The sequence below is a fragment of the Podarcis tiliguerta genome (genome assembly GCF_965153285.1).
Source record: "Podarcis tiliguerta genome assembly, chromosome: 7".
NCBI classification, from domain to species: domain Eukaryota; kingdom Metazoa; phylum Chordata; class Lepidosauria; order Squamata; family Lacertidae; genus Podarcis; species Podarcis tiliguerta.
The window spans coordinates 43,494,474-43,511,394 of NC_139540.1; the positions used below are offsets into that span (position 1 = coordinate 43,494,474).

Sequence of the window (16,921 nt, forward strand, 5' to 3'; positions counted from 1 at the left end):
GTATTAGTTTTCAAGCAGCTAAATAAGTTATGAGACAAATGAGTGAGTTTAATGTGGGGCCACTGATGTGAAAAAAATGTGGTGGTTGTATTATTAAAGTTGTAGCTTTTCCAAAACTGTTTATATTTCTGTTGAGAGCAAATGGAGGAAATTGTGTAATAATGTATGATGCTCTATTGAAAATGGCTTGAGGCTTGATAATTTATTATGGTGCCCACATATATATTTTTTTTAAGTATAAATATATTTCCTGCATGGACATCACACACCTTCTGGGACAACATAAAATTGTGGGGACACAATGGCTGCTAAGTAAACTATAAGAATTGATAGTTGTGCGAAAAGACTGAAATGTGTGCTGTACGATTGATACACATATTGTGTATTATCTGAATATCACAGATGTTAAGCAAGTTTAAATTATGTGATGTGCTGAGAAAATCATAGCCAAGTATTATATTTATTAGCATGGCCTTATGCCCAGCAAGTGCACAATATTTTATCTCAATACTACCTGAGGTCTTTTTAATTTGGTCAGACCATCACATTTCCCTGACATGCCTTCTTGTATATTCAGGGTAGCTTTCTAGACAATTAGTTGCACTTTGGTAATAATAAAAGGTATATCCTGCCTCGAAATCTGAAACAAACTATTACAAGCTATATGATATGTAGTAACTCTGGTGCAAAAGAAACACACAAAAGTGTTTGACAGGAGCTACCTACTATCTGTCTGGTCAACTGACTTACCTGGGTCATATTTGTTCATTTCCTATTTAATATCATTTAAATTTGCATTGGAATGTATGCCAAAAGTGTGTCCGGCTCGATGCACAGTATGCCTGCTTTTATGCTTGTGTACATGTAAATATGTAAATAAGTCTAGGGATATACTGGTGTGTCTGCTTTCGTCCCTCTGCTGGAATATATTGCTTTGTCAATTCTTTTTCTGTACAGTGTTTTCTTCGAAAGTAACCATTGTTGTAAATCCTGTCTCTGTTAAGGAACCTTACTAGGTTGTACTTCCACATACATCATCCTGAGCCCCCTGGGCCCAAGGACAGTTATGGGCCCAAGGACAGGTCTGTCATTACAGGTAACTAGCCCAGGTAGCAAAAATATATCAGCAAGGCCTGCAACTGGGAGGTGTCTAGCCCTCTGATGTGCCATATTTTCTCTTTGATCATGTACTAATCCAGCAGCTGTAGGCTGCTTGGTGACTCCTAATTTTAGGAGAAATCAACGTGTTTCTGTGGCCTTATGACACAAAAGTGGGACTCAAGAGGTGACTGTTTTGCTTTACATATGGATTCTTAGGTTCTTCAAGTGGCTCCATGCACAGTAGTTGCACATATACGTAACTGGCCAGGCTGACCACTTGGTAGTAGCATCATTGCGGAGAGGCCTTTCCTCCTCACTGGTCAGCAACTTGATGCAGGTGAAGCTGTCTATGACAGGAATGGCAATCTCTCAACTGCTGTTGCCATGGTCATAAAACCATGTTGGAGGCTTATGGCTGATAAGGCTTAAGCTGCTGAAAGCAAGTGGATACCAGCCTACCAATTTTGTTGTGGGAGATCACATGCCTCCTTTGGTGCTCTGTTATGTCTCCAAGAGGATGCTCACATCCAGCTGTAGCAATAAGCGAATGCTTTTGTCCTGGGGTAGTGTTTTGATTTCATCAGTCTTATGTATATTTCACAGCCTACAGTGTCCATAACAATATATGCATGAGACACTAGGCTAAAGGCAAATTTCCACCCTAGTGCAGCATCATTGTGTGTGCGGTGTTTAGCATCTTTTTGTGTATCAGTACCTCCTTTGTATACAGGGACGCGGGTGGCGCTGTGGTATAAACCACTGAGCCTAGGGCTTGCCGATCAGAAGATCGGCTGTTCGAATCCCCGCGACGGAGTGAGCTCCCGTTGTTCAGTCACAGCTCTTGCCAACCTAGCAGTTTGAAAGCACGCCAAAGTGCAAGTAGATAAATAGGTACTGCTCCGGTGGGAAGGTAAACGGTGTTTCCATGCGCTGCTCTGGTTTGCCAGAAGCGGCTTAGTCATGCTGGCCACATGACCTGGAAGCTGTACGCCGGCTCCCTTGGCCAATAAAGCGAGATGAGTACGCAACCCCAGATTCGTCCATGACTGGACCTAACAGTCAGGGTACCTTTACCTTTTTATCTCCTTTGTATACCTTACACAACTGTTGGTCCAGAGTCAATCTGCTATCGCTGTATGTTGTTGAGATAGGCTTTGACAACTTGTTGGCTGCTGCTTTATATTGTGTTCTGTCGTAGTCTTATTTAATTTTAGATTGTTACGACCTGCTCTGGGATCACAACAGTGGGAAATGATGGGATATTCCATCTTTTGAAAAATCCATTAGAGACTTGCTTATTTTACTAAACAGAACTGAATTTTTATTAATGAACATCCCTAAATGATGAAAATGAAAGTCCCATTTTTTTATATATTTGGCAACTTTACAATATCCAAAACACTGAGAGGAAACTAGGCCCAGCTGGAGCTGTGAGGATGGAAGGTTGCCTGTTTCCCTTCTTCACAAAACAAATGTGTCCTTTATGTTTGGCAGAATGGGGTGGGATGAGAAGGGATCATTGTGCTGAGAGACAATTGCATGAACTTGAGGCTTGAACAACTGCCCCTTACATGACCATCCATCCAAAAGCAACCTGAGGCACAACCATATGAATGTCAGTGTAACCACTGCTTCTTTTTTCTAGAAAAAGAGGTGCAGGAAATCCCAACTTTTTTTGACGGACAACCCTAAGTTGTTGAGCTGCTTTGAGGAGGACACCAAAGTTGTTGAGTTGCTTTTAGGGAGCAACCAGAAACACGCACCTCCCTGAAAGAGCTTCTTTCGGAAGAGCATCAAAGCATCAAAGCATCCATCCAAATTCCTCCACCCAGAAAACACTCAGCCTGCCCTCAACACCAGGATAATTATGGACACAGAGAAGATCTGCTGGAACTCTCAGGAGAGGTGCCGGAACTAAGTCTGATAGGTTGATGGTGGATTCCTGATAGTCTAATCCTGGCGCATCCAAGAGCTCCTTTGAGTCAGGAAGGCTATTTTAATTATTCTAGGAAAGTACTGATGCCTCCTTTGGAGAGAAAGCTTGCTTTATGGTTGTATACAGGTCTCACTTACATTACATTACAATGCATTCCCTACAAATTGTTTGTTAGGCGATCGTTCACATAATGAGGCCATGATTTCCATTGCTTCCTATGGAAGCATTTCTAATCTGGGATTTGTCCAGTCCCCCCACCCCAAAACACACACAGACAACACCATGGTAGCTTGCTGAAATGACTGCAGCCATCCAGCAAAAAAGATACAAAGGAGAAACTGAATTTCTGATATCTCCTGCTCCCTGATTTGTCTGATCTCGTCCCCTCCCTCCCTCCCTCCCTACATGGTTTCTGCCTGAAAAGGCAGTAAGGAACAAGTAATGAAGTGGGCCACCTCTGTCTGTTCAGATATCTGAATCTGTGGGGTATATAGTGATGTTTCGGCCTAATTATTTACATTCGGATAAGCGAATTTTTCATAGTGAGCGGGACCTATGTGTAATTGGATCTAGCTGAGAACATCCTGTAAAAAAGCGATGTCTTGCCCCAATTGACCAGCTAATTGCATCATAATGTTCATGCAGCTGATTTTGTTAGGAGGTTCAACTAATTTTAACAGGGGCCTAGAGCCATTTCCATGTTCTTTACCGTTTTTAAAATTGTTTTGCTTTGAGCTGATTATAGAGTGGTGTTTTCAAAAGCACTCAAGCCCCTGTTGATTTGGATCACAAGCCTGTTAAGAGCTTTGGTGATGTCAGCCAAAATAAAGGCAAATACATAGAAAAGGGAGAACAGAGCTCCTACTTTTCTGCTTGCAAAACAGTTGAGCCCAAATGTGTGTAAGTCATGCCCCTTTCTGATGCCTGGCCACGTTGTTCAGAAGCAGCTCTGTTAATTCAGTGAGCGGCACTGGGGGATAAGATCACTTTCAAGACTTCACAACTATTGAGGTTGGCACATGAGTGGCTGGCTGCTTGCACCACAGAGGTGCTTTGTGCTTTGATGCCTCCTTCATCCCACCCCTGTGGAATAACTCCTTCTGGTATTACTTCACTTTTCTGTTAGCAGAGCACTTTCCCCATAAATATGACTGAACAGGTGTTACTTTGCCACTAACTGAGTTTCCAGCTGTCCTCCTCCAACACAGACAGGGCAAAAATCTGTTGTTTGGTCCTATTAGGCAGACTAGAGTGCTCTCGAGCCCGAGACGGAGATCTTTCTTGCAGGATATGGTAGTTTTGTTGCCAGAAGATGGCCAGGAAGGCCTGGCTAGCTAACAAAGACAGTCCTTCAGCTGCTGGGTGTAGTTCCAGCTTTGCATTCCCGTTGGCAGCGGCACAGAGAGTGCTGCAGTGTGGCCAGCCAGAAAAATTAGGAAATAAGGACCTCTTTTATTTACTCAGGCTGCTGAATCATGGGCATTCCTGTCTGCTTGGAGAAAAGTCAGGCAGCTCTACTTTCCACTGGAAATCTCAAGAGTGTTTGGTACTTTCATCTCAGAGTGTTCACACACTTGTTTTAATGTGCTTTATGGAAATGGTGAAACTCAGCAAGTAAGAGCTGCTGTGGGGTGGGGGGAGCTCCCCTCGATGCACTAACGATCCATTCAAATCTGCATGTGTAAATAGACTTCATAGCCCATGCAGCTGATTTCTAGCATCTTTTTCTCTCTCTTCAATTGCACAAGCTAGGCCTCGCTTTAGAAGTCAGCTGGTGTGAAGTGCCTGGTTCCCAAAATTAAAAATTAACATGGACATGCTAAGTGCATCACATTGAAACACAGAATCCTTGCAGTAACACAAAAAAGGCATTTACAGTAAGTAGCACTTAGCGACTGGTAGGATTTAAAGGGAAATATGCACATGTGTACACACTCACACACAATCGTTGATTTAGAAAATGTACTTTATCTCCCTCACTCCCCAAGTCATGAAATACTCTGGGGAACGCTTCAGGATATAGTCTGTAAAACTCCCACTGCTTCCCGAGACAAATTTAATATGTGCGTCCGTAAATGGACTTTGGATCAAAGTAGTTTGAAAACAAAAGTTATGTATAAAAGTATAGGTTAATATGAGTACCATTGGCCTCCTTCAGCATGCCCTTTATGTATATTTGTCTGTTTCTGTAGTACCATGGAGTTCATAGTATTCTACTACTTAATTTTGTAAGGCATGAACTGTACATTATATTACAGTTTTATTCTTTTTACAGTGGTACCTCGCAAGACGAATGCCTCGGAAGATGAAAAACTCGCAAGACGAAAGAGTTTTTCGTTTTCTGAGGTGCTTCGCAAGACGGATTTCCCTATGGGCTTGCTTCGCAAGACGAAACGTCTTGCGCCTTTAAAAAAAAAAACTGCCAATGCATTCCTATGGGAAACCGTCAATACACATTGGTGCTTCGCAAGACGAAAAAACTCGCAGAACGAATTAATTTCGTCTTGCGAGGCACCACTGTACATCTATCTATCTATCATCTATCTATCTACTCAGGAGCAGCCAATACTGTATTTTTATGCAGCTTCTTAAACCACTGGCAAGGTTCCCAGGCTGAAAATCTTCTACCCTCAGCTGCTTTTACCACAGTTACTGAGAGGATGCTGGTATTTGTAAAAGCAACTTCTCCCTTTTTTCCCTTTTGATGGGTGGGTGATTTTCTGTGGGAAAGCGGTGCAGAAGTAGTTGCCCAGGTCCCCCTTTGTTTATTATTTATTTCATTTCCTCACAAGGTGATTTACAACTTTAAAAGTTAAACAAAACAATTGTTTTAAACAGATAAATTTGTATTGGGGAGAGGCAGCAATCAAATCAATAAAAAACTTGGTGGAATACAAAACAAAATGTCTATAGGGACCACTTAAAGGCCACAAGCAAGCTTCATTTTGCAAAGCAGAAAAAGAAAGGTTTTGAAAAGAAACATGGCACTCATCACAACATATTGGTCAGTCCTAAAAATGCATGGAATGAAAGGACTGTGATGCAGGTCATCTTCAACCCACAAACAAGGCATATGAATGCAATGGACCTTATAGGAAGAACTTATTCCCTACCTTGATAGCGGCAACACTGTTCAGCTAGCTTCCAAAAGGCTGTTGCCTGTTTCCTCCCATATTTTAGAGTAAACATGGCTGCTACTGCAAATTTCCCATGTGTTAGTTCCATACCCTTTCTGGAGTCAGTACATCTTGCTTTGCCAGTGTTTTGGCTTTGATAATGTACAGGAAATAGTTCCCTTACATTCCATGTAATTGCACAATGGTGACATAAGGCTCCCTGGTCTGCTTCTATCCCCCTTCTGTGGAACTCTAAGCAGCCATTACTTGGTACAGAGCTGATCCTCTGTGTGGATATCTCCCAGTCTGTTTCACCCAATTTGTATGTGCAACTTCCTTCCTCCCTGTGCCCACCCCTCCAATCCTCCCTAGGAAATTCTTGTTAATTTCTGTTCATACCAAATGGGAAATCTTACCAGGTATCAATGCAGCAAGAGATCCCTTTACAGTGTAGAAAATGTAGAATTTCACTTTTAAAATGGAGTTGCAATAATTAGCTCTCTGCAGTCTTAATATTGTTTTAAATGAGATATCCTTTTAACACTAGGGGTTATTATTCCACTGAATCATTTTGGGCCTGATTCATAAGAATAAGTCAGTGCTGCTTCTGAAGTTCATTAATCTTACTTTTTTGGGGGGGGGCGGTCTCATGTTAAAGTTGAAAGAACCTTAGAAGGAAGCAAGGGGAGATAGTTTTTTAAAAGAAAGGAAAGTATACCAAAATATAAGCAAAATAAATTTGAGGAGAACAGTTATAAGTAAACTAACTGTAATAGTAATAGGTAAAGTGATCAGGCACTAGCTACAAAAAGAAAGTGATTTTAATACAGTAGAGTCTCAGCAGTGGTGCAATGTTCCAAACACTCATGTATTTCTACAAATATTTATAGAAGAATATATCATGTCTTTGTAGGACATATCATTTAAAACTAAGTTCATGAAAAGTCGGGATCACAAATGATTGCAAAGCCCATTTCTTGTACCAAAGAACTTGCTATCTCTCTCACAACAATAAATACATATTTTGGAAATTTGCTATTAATAACATATATATTGAGAACTATGATCATATATGGTAATAGCTGCAAGCCTTCTTTGTGCTAAATTTTGGAAGGTCGTGGAGAATAATATTCTGCTGCCTATTTGTTTCTGAGTACAATTTGGAAGTGCTGGTTTTGACTTATAAAGCACCAAACACACCTTTCTCCATATAATCCTGCAGGAGAACTGACATAATCCATAGAGGCCCTTCTTGCTGTTCCTTCAGGAATGTATAAGGTCCTAAAACATAATTAATTAGCCAGTCTGAGCACTTAGAAAAGGATGCTGTGGTTACTAAGACCCAACATGGGTTTCTCAAAAGCAAGTCATGCCTGACAAATCTATTTTTTTATATAGAGAGCTACAAGCTTGGTGGATCAGGGGAATGATGTGGACATAGTATATCTTTATTTCATTAAGGCTTTTAACAAATTCTCCCTTGATATTCTTGTGGAGAAACTGGTAAAATATGGACTGAATTAGTTAGATGGATTTGTAGGTGGTTGACTGACCGAACCCAAAGAATACCCATTAATGGCTCCTCATTATCCTGAAAAAAGGTGTCAAATGGGGTACTGCAGTGTCCTGTTCTGGGCCCAGCATTGTTCAATGTCTTAAAAAAATGACTTGGGTGAAGGAACTGACACTAAACAGATGACATTAAACTCAGAGGGGTAGCTAATGCTGCAGAAGATAACATTGGGATTCAACATGACTGTAACAGATTAGAGAACTGGACCAAAAGTAACAAAACAAATTTCAATAGGGACACATGTAAGGTTCTACACTTGGGTAAGAAGAACCAGCTGCACCAGTAAAAAATGGCACACACATACACACACAGTTCTCTCCATAGCAACTTGCAAACCTGAAAACTGCTTCTTGGCCCACTTTCTCTGCTGGGTGTGCTTTGTTCTTTTCAAATGGCTGCTCTGGTGTTTCCCTCCTGGAATTGGTTGAGCTCCCTGTTTTGGCTTTGGGGGTCAATAGGAGGCTGAGGGCTGCAGGGGAGGGTGCCTAGGAAGGAGAGAAGTCCAGATAGTAAAAAATAGTTGACAAGCTAAGAGCCTCAGTGGCACCCTCTGGAGTTATCACCAGGGGTAAAGGTTCTGGCTAAACGCCCATAGTTTTGCCCCTGTCACATGGAAGATGGAGCAAGCTTGTTTTCTCTTGCTCCAGAGCGTAGGACTGAACCAATGGCTTCAAGGTAGAAGAAAGAAGATTCTGACTAAACATCAGAAAGAACTTTCTGACAATAAGAGCTGTTCAACAGTGGACTAGACTGGCAAGGAGGTGGATTCTCTCTCCTTGGAGATTGGGCTAGATGACCCCCAGGATCCCTTCCAACACTGCAGTTCTATGATTCTATGACAATGCATGAAAGGGCCTTTTCTGTGGTAGCTCCCTTGCCTCTGGAATTCCCTCTTCCAGGAGATCTGCTTGGCTTCTTCACTGCCTGTGTTTAGGAGGGCAGTTAAAACTTTTCAGTTTCTTCAGACATTTAAGCCCCTCTAGATATGTTGGCTGCTGTGAGTTTTGTTGTTATTGATTTTTCATGTTTTCCCCCTTTTAGTGTACTAAAATCTGCATAATTGTTCTGTATGTTAGAAACCAAGGAAGTCAGAAACAGAGCAGGTATATATAATTGTTTGGAACAAAAACACACAGGAACAAATGTAGTTAGCTGATACTTTATAATGATGAAAGTTGTATGTATTTATTCATTATTTTCTTTGGAAAATAAATAAAATATTTAAATTTTATCAAAATTGCATTACTCATAAATTCAATTTTATAAAGGATGGGCTGGTTAAAAAAAAACAGCATGCTTTTGGTGTTTAAAACAAAGACCAGAATATCCCTTAAAGTTTCAACGAAATGAAGCAGTTGCATTTGAAGCTCCAGCTGCTTGATGTTGATCGGTGCTCCTCACAGAACATGAATCATTTTCCTTGAAACGGTTTTCTTGTGCCCCTTTAAGGACAGTAGACTTGAGAAAAAGAGTGCTTTGGTGGGTGGAGTGTTCTTGGAAGGGCTGGGGACATGGAAAGAATGCTCAGGACTTGATTCTTCAGGGAGCCAAGCCATATGCCTGGAGGTTTCCCCCCTCCCTCCCTTCCTGGCTGAGCACTTCAGGAGGGGAGGGGAAGCTGGTCCTTCGCCTCAGATCATGCCCTGAGGAGCTGTAATCCAGCAGGCAGGAAATATTTCAAGACAGCCCTTTCCCCTAAAGGAACCCAAAGGAAAAGAACTGCCAAGGGGTGAGGGTGATGTGGGATAAAGGAGAGACAAAGGGGTGGTAATTAGGGACTTTCCTGAGGTCCAAAATTCTGTCAAGGGGGGGGGGTCTGTGTAGTGTGTGTGTGTGTGTGTGTGTGTGTGTGTGTGTGTGTGATGTGCATTATGTATAGACACATTTGCACATCTTAACGTGTACATCACGATTTGTCAGGTGTAATGTGATGTTCCTCTTTGACATTTTGTTTAAAGCTCTCCATGGCCTCTCCCACCTCTATGATTGTGGGTAGGCAAACTAAGGCCCGGGGGCCGGATCCAGCCCAATCGCCTTCTTAACTAAGGCCCACGGACAGCCCAGGAATCAGCATGTTTTTACATGAGTAGAATGTGTCCTTTTGTTTAAAATGCATCTCTGGTTTATTTGTGGGCCCCGCCTGGTGTTTTTACATGAGTAGAATGTGTGCTTTTATTTAAAATGCAACTAACTTTTGTCCCTTTGCATTCTGTGAAGCATCATGCACATTGATGACGCTATATGAAAATAAGGAAATAAACATTTGACCTAAGAGGAAAAGACTGGTGAGGTTTATTATATCACGAACCCACTAATTCCAATGGGACTTGCACAGTGAAGTTTAGAGAAGGTATTGCCCTAATGAATGTAACCTACTTACTATAAAATATTTTGTCTAGAAGACAGAACACGGGACAGCTGAAGTCAAATCTGACTTCTATGCTTCTTCCCATATTGGTAGGCTGCCTTATCTGCAAGATGCGCCCAAATAATTTTTAATCTTCTTGGATCATGGAGCAGTTTGAAGATCCTGACAGGAATCAGGCATAGCCTGTGGACACCCTCTGAGTAATAAAGAAGAGGACACAAACCTGTCCACTGTTCAGCTTGTACTTAAAAGCATTGTTGGAATGGGCAAGGATCCAGGAATGGTATTGGTTGTTTTCTCAGAGTTAGATGGTTGCTGTCTGGCATTGATAGTGAGATGGTGTTGTTATCGGTTTCGAAATGCAGGAAAAGGACAAATCCTCTTCTGTTTCCTGTGGATAAGCATAAAGTTCACAATCTAGTGAAATCTTGTTACTTTAAAGAAAGCAGACTTGGAGTGTTTTTCTGTAAGCCAATTGTGGCTTTTGTATTGTATGATAAATAATTTGCCTTTTAGATACTGTAGGTAATAAGGAGTTTTGAATTTATTTATTTATCGGCACACATTTAATATATGATTTCTCCAAGGATGATTATTCAGGGTTTTTGTTTTTTAAAAATGTTATTATTCTAATTGACTTGGTATTCCAAGAAATATTATTACCTATAATACAAATAAATAAAGGTTTTGTTTAATACTTCAAGTGTCAGGTGTTTTGTTTGCTGGATCAGTGTTTTAAACACTAAAGTGAATGGTTCCATTAAGAATATGCACTAGGAATTTTTCCTGTGCATATCCTTTTGAGATTAATGGGTAGTTTCTTGCATAGCCCTCATTCACTTCAGTGGATGTGAGCAAGAGAACTTTGTGCTAGTTTGAGCTCTAAATAACTAGCAACAAATCATTTGTCAGAATAAACAGCTGTATATAAATGGAACTAAAATCAGCATAAAATTATGTTGATGTATAACGATACAAGTATTTTGAGTTAACTAATTTTTGACTCTAGCAGTGAAACACTTCTTCTTAGAGTATTTTCTGTCATAAGTGATTTGTAGACATTCTCCATCTAAAAAAAGAAATTGACACATTGGTTTCTATAGGTTTCAGCCTAAAACGCAGAAATGAAGTAGTATAATAGCTAAGTCATTTTGGTTACTACTTGGCATATGTTCTTGTTTGTCTTTTCATTGTTACTCATAAATCTTTCAGCTTTTACCATAATAATTTGTCATTTGTTCCTGTTTCCAGTTTTTTTGCAAGTTGCTTTGTCTATGATCACCTAAATGTTTGGGCTCTGTTTTACTAAGGAAGTTCCGCCAGTAAAGTTTTTTTGCAAAGAGGAAGAAATGGTGGGCAACCTCTTGAACTTTAGAAGAAGATAATACACGGTTCGAATCTAGCTTTTGTGAAGTTCACTCTTTTCACTTAACCCTGGCTGATTCAAAAAAACCTAATACAAACTCACATGTTATTAGCCATGTATTTATTTCGGTGCTGGTTAGTAGCTGCTAAATTATCTGAGTTCAAGTGGGAAACTGCAGCAAAGTAGTAGAGGGTGTCACCAGCTCCCAACAGCGTGTTTCTGAAGATACTTTTTTCATTGTGTTTTATGCTTTCTTCTTTAACTCTTGTAGCTGAGCACCAAAATTCCTAATAATCCATTAAACTATGTTCTTTTCAGGACCAAGTTTAATACAAAAGTGAGAAATTTGAATTATTCTGTTTTTATTAAATATTAGGCATGCGGGTGACTCTTAATTTTGAAATAATTTTCTAATACTTTTTCCCTGGTTGGCACTTCCAGTTGTTCCCGTAGTATACAAATCATTTTATGGTGGATACAAAAGACACATTAAGTATATTAAAATCTGCATTTTAATAAAGATGTCAATGTATAATACGCATCAAGCAACTACAAATGATAAAAGCAATAAAAGGATAATGCGGGAACAGACCGATTTCATGGCTTTTCCTAGTTTACCATCCAATTTGAATTAGTATATTATAGAAGATGGGTGCGGGTGCAGAAGGCAGCCTGCCGATGTTGTACAATTGCATGTGCGTTTCAATACATTTCTGATCAAGTGTATATATTCACGACAAGTACCGTCTGAAGAGGAAGCCCTTAACCGTTTGCTTCTCTTACCTCCCTTTTTCCAGATGGAGTAGACATTGAGGATGACCCTTCCTGCTCATGGCCAGCTTCTTCACCTTCAAGCAAAGACCAGACTTCCCCAAGCCATGGAGACGGCTGTGATTTTGGCGAAGAAGAAGGTGTCCCTGGACTGCCCTACCCCTGCCAGTTTTGCGACAAGTCGTTTAGCCGCCTCAGCTATTTGAAGCACCACGAGCAAAGTCACAGCGACAAGCTCCCTTTCAAGTGCACGTATTGCAGCCGCCTTTTCAAACACAAGCGGAGCAGAGATCGCCACATCAAGCTCCACACGGGAGATAAGAAATACCACTGCAGCGAGTGCGATGCAGCGTTTTCGAGAAGCGATCACCTTAAAATCCACCTAAAGACTCATACCTCTAACAAGCCATATAAGTGTGCCATTTGCCGGCGCGGGTTCCTCTCCTCTAGTTCGCTTCACGGTCACATGCAAGTCCACGAGAGGAACAAAGATGGTTCTCAGTCTGCCTCCCGGATGGAGGACTGGAAAATGAAGGACACTCAGAAGTGCAGTCAATGTGAAGAAGGTTTTGATTTCCCCGAAGACCTTCAGAAGCACATAGCAGAATGCCACCCGGAGTGTTCCCCGAATGAAGACAGAGCTGCTCTTCAGTGTGTTTACTGCCACGAACTCTTTGTAGAGGAAAGTTCCCTTGTAAACCACATGGAGCAGGCTCACAATGGAGCGGAAAAGAAACACATGTGCAGTATTTGCTCAGAGAACTTCCATAGTGTCGAAGAGCTGTATAGCCACATGGATAGCCACCAGCAGCCCGAATCATGCAACCACAGCAACAGCCCCTCTTTAGTGACTGTTGGCTACACCTCAGTGTCTAGCACTACACCAGATTCAAACCTCTCAGTGGACAGTTCAACTATGGTTGAAACAGCTCCCCCCATAACAAAAGGCCGTGGAAGAAAACGGGCAGCCCAACAGGTGACAGATATCACGGGGCCTTCAAGCAAGCAAGCCAAGGTTACCTACAGCTGCATATACTGCAGCAAGCAATTGTTTTCGAGCCTTGCAGTGCTCCAGATACACCTGAAAACTATGCATTTAGATAAACCCGAACAGGCCCATATTTGCCAGTATTGTTTAGAAGTATTACCTTCGCTTTACAATCTGAACGAGCATCTTAAACAAATACACGAAGGCCCAGATCCTGCGCTGATTGTTTCGACCATGCCTGCTATGATCTACCAGTGCAACTTCTGCTCGGAAGTTTTCAATGACCTCAACACTCTTCAGGAACACATTAGATGTAATCACGGATTTGCAAATCCAGCTGCTAAGGACAGTAATGCGTTCTTTTGTCCCCATTGTTACATGGGATTTCTTACTGATTCTTCTTTGGAAGAGCATATTAGACAAGTCCATTGTGATCTCAGTAGCTCCCGTTTTGGTTCTCCTGTGCTGGGAACCCCCAAGGACCCAGTTGTGGAAGTATATTCTTGTTCTTATTGTACAAATTCCCCAATATTTAATAGTGTTCTTAAACTGAATAAACATATAAAGGAAAATCACAAGAACATTCCGTTAGCGCTAAACTACATTCATAATGGAAAGAAATCTAGAGCCATGAGCCCCTTATCTCCAGTGACTATAGAGCAGGCTTCTTTAAAGATGATGCAAGCGGTTGGTGGTGCCCCTCCACGCCCTACTGGAGAATACATTTGTAATCAGTGTGGTGCTAAGTACACTTCCTTGGATGGTTTCCAGACTCACTTAAAAACACACCTTGACACTGTCCTACCCAAACTGACTTGTCCTCAGTGCAACAAGGAGTTTCCAAACCAGGAGTCCCTGCTGAAGCACGTGACCATCCACTTCATGATAACCTCCACTTACTACATCTGTGAAAGTTGTGACAAACAGTTTACTTCAGTGGATGACTTGCAGAAGCACTTGCTCGACATGCATACCTTCGTGTTTTTCCGCTGCACTTTGTGCCAAGAGGTGTTTGATTCAAAGGTCTCCATTCAGCTTCACCTGGCCGTGAAGCACAGCAACGAAAAGAAGGTGTACAGGTGCACCTCCTGCAACTGGGATTTCCGCAACGAGACGGACTTGCAGCTCCATGTCAAACACAACCATCTCGAGAACCAAGGGAAAGTCCACAAGTGTATCTTTTGTGGCGAGTCCTTTGGTACCGAGGTGGAGCTGCAGTGCCACATCACAACACACAGCAAAAAGTACAACTGCAAGTTTTGCAGCAAAGCATTTCATGCCATCATACTGCTGGAGAAACACTTGAGGGAAAAGCACTGCGTCTTTGAAACAAAAACTCCTAATTGTGGAACCAATGGAGCATCTGAGCCAGTTCAGAAAGAAGAAGTGGAGCTACAGACCTTGCTGACAAATAGCCAGGAGTCACACAATAGCCATGATGGCAGTGAAGAAGACGTCGATACATCTGAGCCAATGTACGGATGTGATATTTGCGGGGCGGCCTATACAATGGAGTCTCTCCTGCAAAATCACCAGCTGCGAGATCACAACATCCGACCCGGGGAAAGTGCCATAATTAAGAAAAAGGCAGAACTGATTAAAGGGAACTACAAGTGCAATGTGTGCTCTCGGACGTTCTTTTCAGAAAACGGACTCCGTGAACACATGCAGACACATTTGGGTCCAGTGAAACACTATATGTGCCCAATATGCGGCGAGCGATTTCCGTCTCTTCTGACTCTTACAGAACATAAAGTCACACATAGTAAGAGCCTAGATACAGGGAATTGCAGAATTTGCAAAATGCCTCTTCAGAGCGAGGAAGAATTTTTGGAGCATTGTCAGATGCACCCTGATTTGCGAAACTCCTTGACGGGATTCCGTTGTGTGGTATGTATGCAAACAGTGACTTCCACTTTGGAGCTGAAGATCCATGGGACATTTCACATGCAGAAGACGAGCAGCACTTCAGCAGTGCAGGCCACAGGGCGAGTGCAGCATCTCCAGAAACTGTACAAATGTGCTTCTTGCCTGAAGGAATTCCGTTCAAAACAGGACTTGGTGAAACTTGACATCAATGGCCTGCCATATGGTCTGTGTGCCGCCTGCGTTAATCTCAGCAAAAGTGGCAGTCCAAGCGTCAACATCCCTTCCAGCAGTAATAGGCAAGGCATGGGCCAGAATGAGAACTTGAGTTCCGCAGAGAACAAAAGCAAAGCAGGAGGGTTGAAGACTCGCTGTTCAAGTTGCAATGTTAAATTTGAATCAGAAAGTGAACTTCAAAACCACATCCAGTCAGTCCATAGAGAGCTCATTCCGGACAGCAATAGTACGCATCTGAAAACACCACAGGTATCACCAATGCCCAGAATCAGTCCGTCTCAATCTGAAGAGGTAATTCTCTCTCTCTTTGCTTAAAAACAGACCTTTGATTTTTTTAAAAAAAAAATGCATAGTATCATTTTTTATTTTTTATTTGCTAGTTATTTGCCAGGATATGCTTAGCCGGAATGTGTGGTGTATCTCCCATAGCCATTAGCTAGCTAGCAATTACTTGCTTCTTGATAAGCCTTGTGTTTTGGCTTGAATGATGCAGAGTAGGACTAATTCCAGTCTCCCTAGGATATTGTCTTCTTTATCACTGAAGAGAATAATCTTCATGCCAGCACAACTGAGAGCTGGAATCTTAGCTGAGGTTCATTTTGAGTTGGAATCCCTAGTTCTGAGTTATGCTTACGGCACAGAGTGTTAATGACACAAAAGTAAACTACATCAAGCCAAAGCGTTGGCATGCAGAGCGCTGTTTTTGAAAATATTTGTGAGCAACAGAGCAGGAGGGCTATTTTTGTAAATTATGTTGTTGACATTAATTTTCCCCTGTCTTGCTCTACTTTGATTAAAAAGAAACGCCACAGTGTAACACCTACATTTGCTAAAGGGCAAATTAGTCTTTTCATTGCAATTTAATTTTTATTTCTGTGTGCGCATGTTTGACAGAATATCAAGCCAGGCATCAGATGATTAACATTTCTTGCAGAATAATCTGTAACATAAAATTGTACAAATGTGAGTGTCCCATGGGGCATTAACAAGATCACACTCTTATTCCAGATTAATTAATTTGCAGTAAATGCTATGGCCTTGTTCTATTATCATAATCACTAACACGAATTAGAATTGCCAAAGGGGGCATTCCCAAGCACACTTAAATGTACATTATTTATCCCTTGACTTGCTTTAGTTTCCATTTTGTTTACACAAGGGGAAGGAAACATATTGCCCATGGCCTACATCCAGGCACTTTAAGTCTTGTTCCCCTATCCTCCTACCGCACCCATGCATACCTATTCGTCTGAGAGCCTGAGAGATCGCGACTATGGAGAAACTAAGTATAGCCGGGGAGGAAGTTGTGGTGGTCCAAATGTGTCGCAGCCACCCAGTGTCTATGCTTAGTCTACGTCATTTGATTTCATTAAGGAAAAGGGTAGCTTTATTTCTGCTCATCCAAACCTTGTTTCCAGAGCCCCTTAAAATCTGTTGATCCTTGATACAGATTAATTAGGTGTTCTCAAAGACCTGAGCATGAATTGAGATGCCTCTGAATTACTAGGAGAATGGGACTGTGCTTGTGTCATGCTTGGGAGCATCTCATATGTAAGGTAAGGTAAGGTAAAGGTAAAGGACCATTCAACAGCTTACCTT

The 16,921-nt window shown here is 41.6% G+C and overlaps 2 protein-coding genes across 22 annotated transcripts in view; one reads left to right on the forward strand and one right to left on the reverse strand.

The window, feature by feature from the left end:
• RIOK3 (RIO kinase 3) overlaps positions 1-16,921 on the reverse strand; it is a 910,199-nt gene that overhangs the window by 156,130 nt on the left and 737,148 nt on the right. The gene's annotated exons all lie outside the window — the stretch shown is intronic.
• Positions 1-16,921, forward strand: part of ZNF521 (zinc finger protein 521) — a 283,936-nt gene that overhangs the window by 105,237 nt on the left and 161,778 nt on the right. For all 21 annotated transcript variants that reach the window (XM_083451574.1, XM_083451573.1, XM_083451571.1 and 18 more), the window contains one exon: positions 12,258-15,613. In XM_083451574.1, the coding sequence (XP_083307700.1) occupies positions 12,698-15,613 (2,916 nt within the window). In that variant the 5' untranslated portion in view covers positions 12,258-12,697. The remainder of the gene's footprint in view (positions 1-12,257; positions 15,614-16,921) is intronic.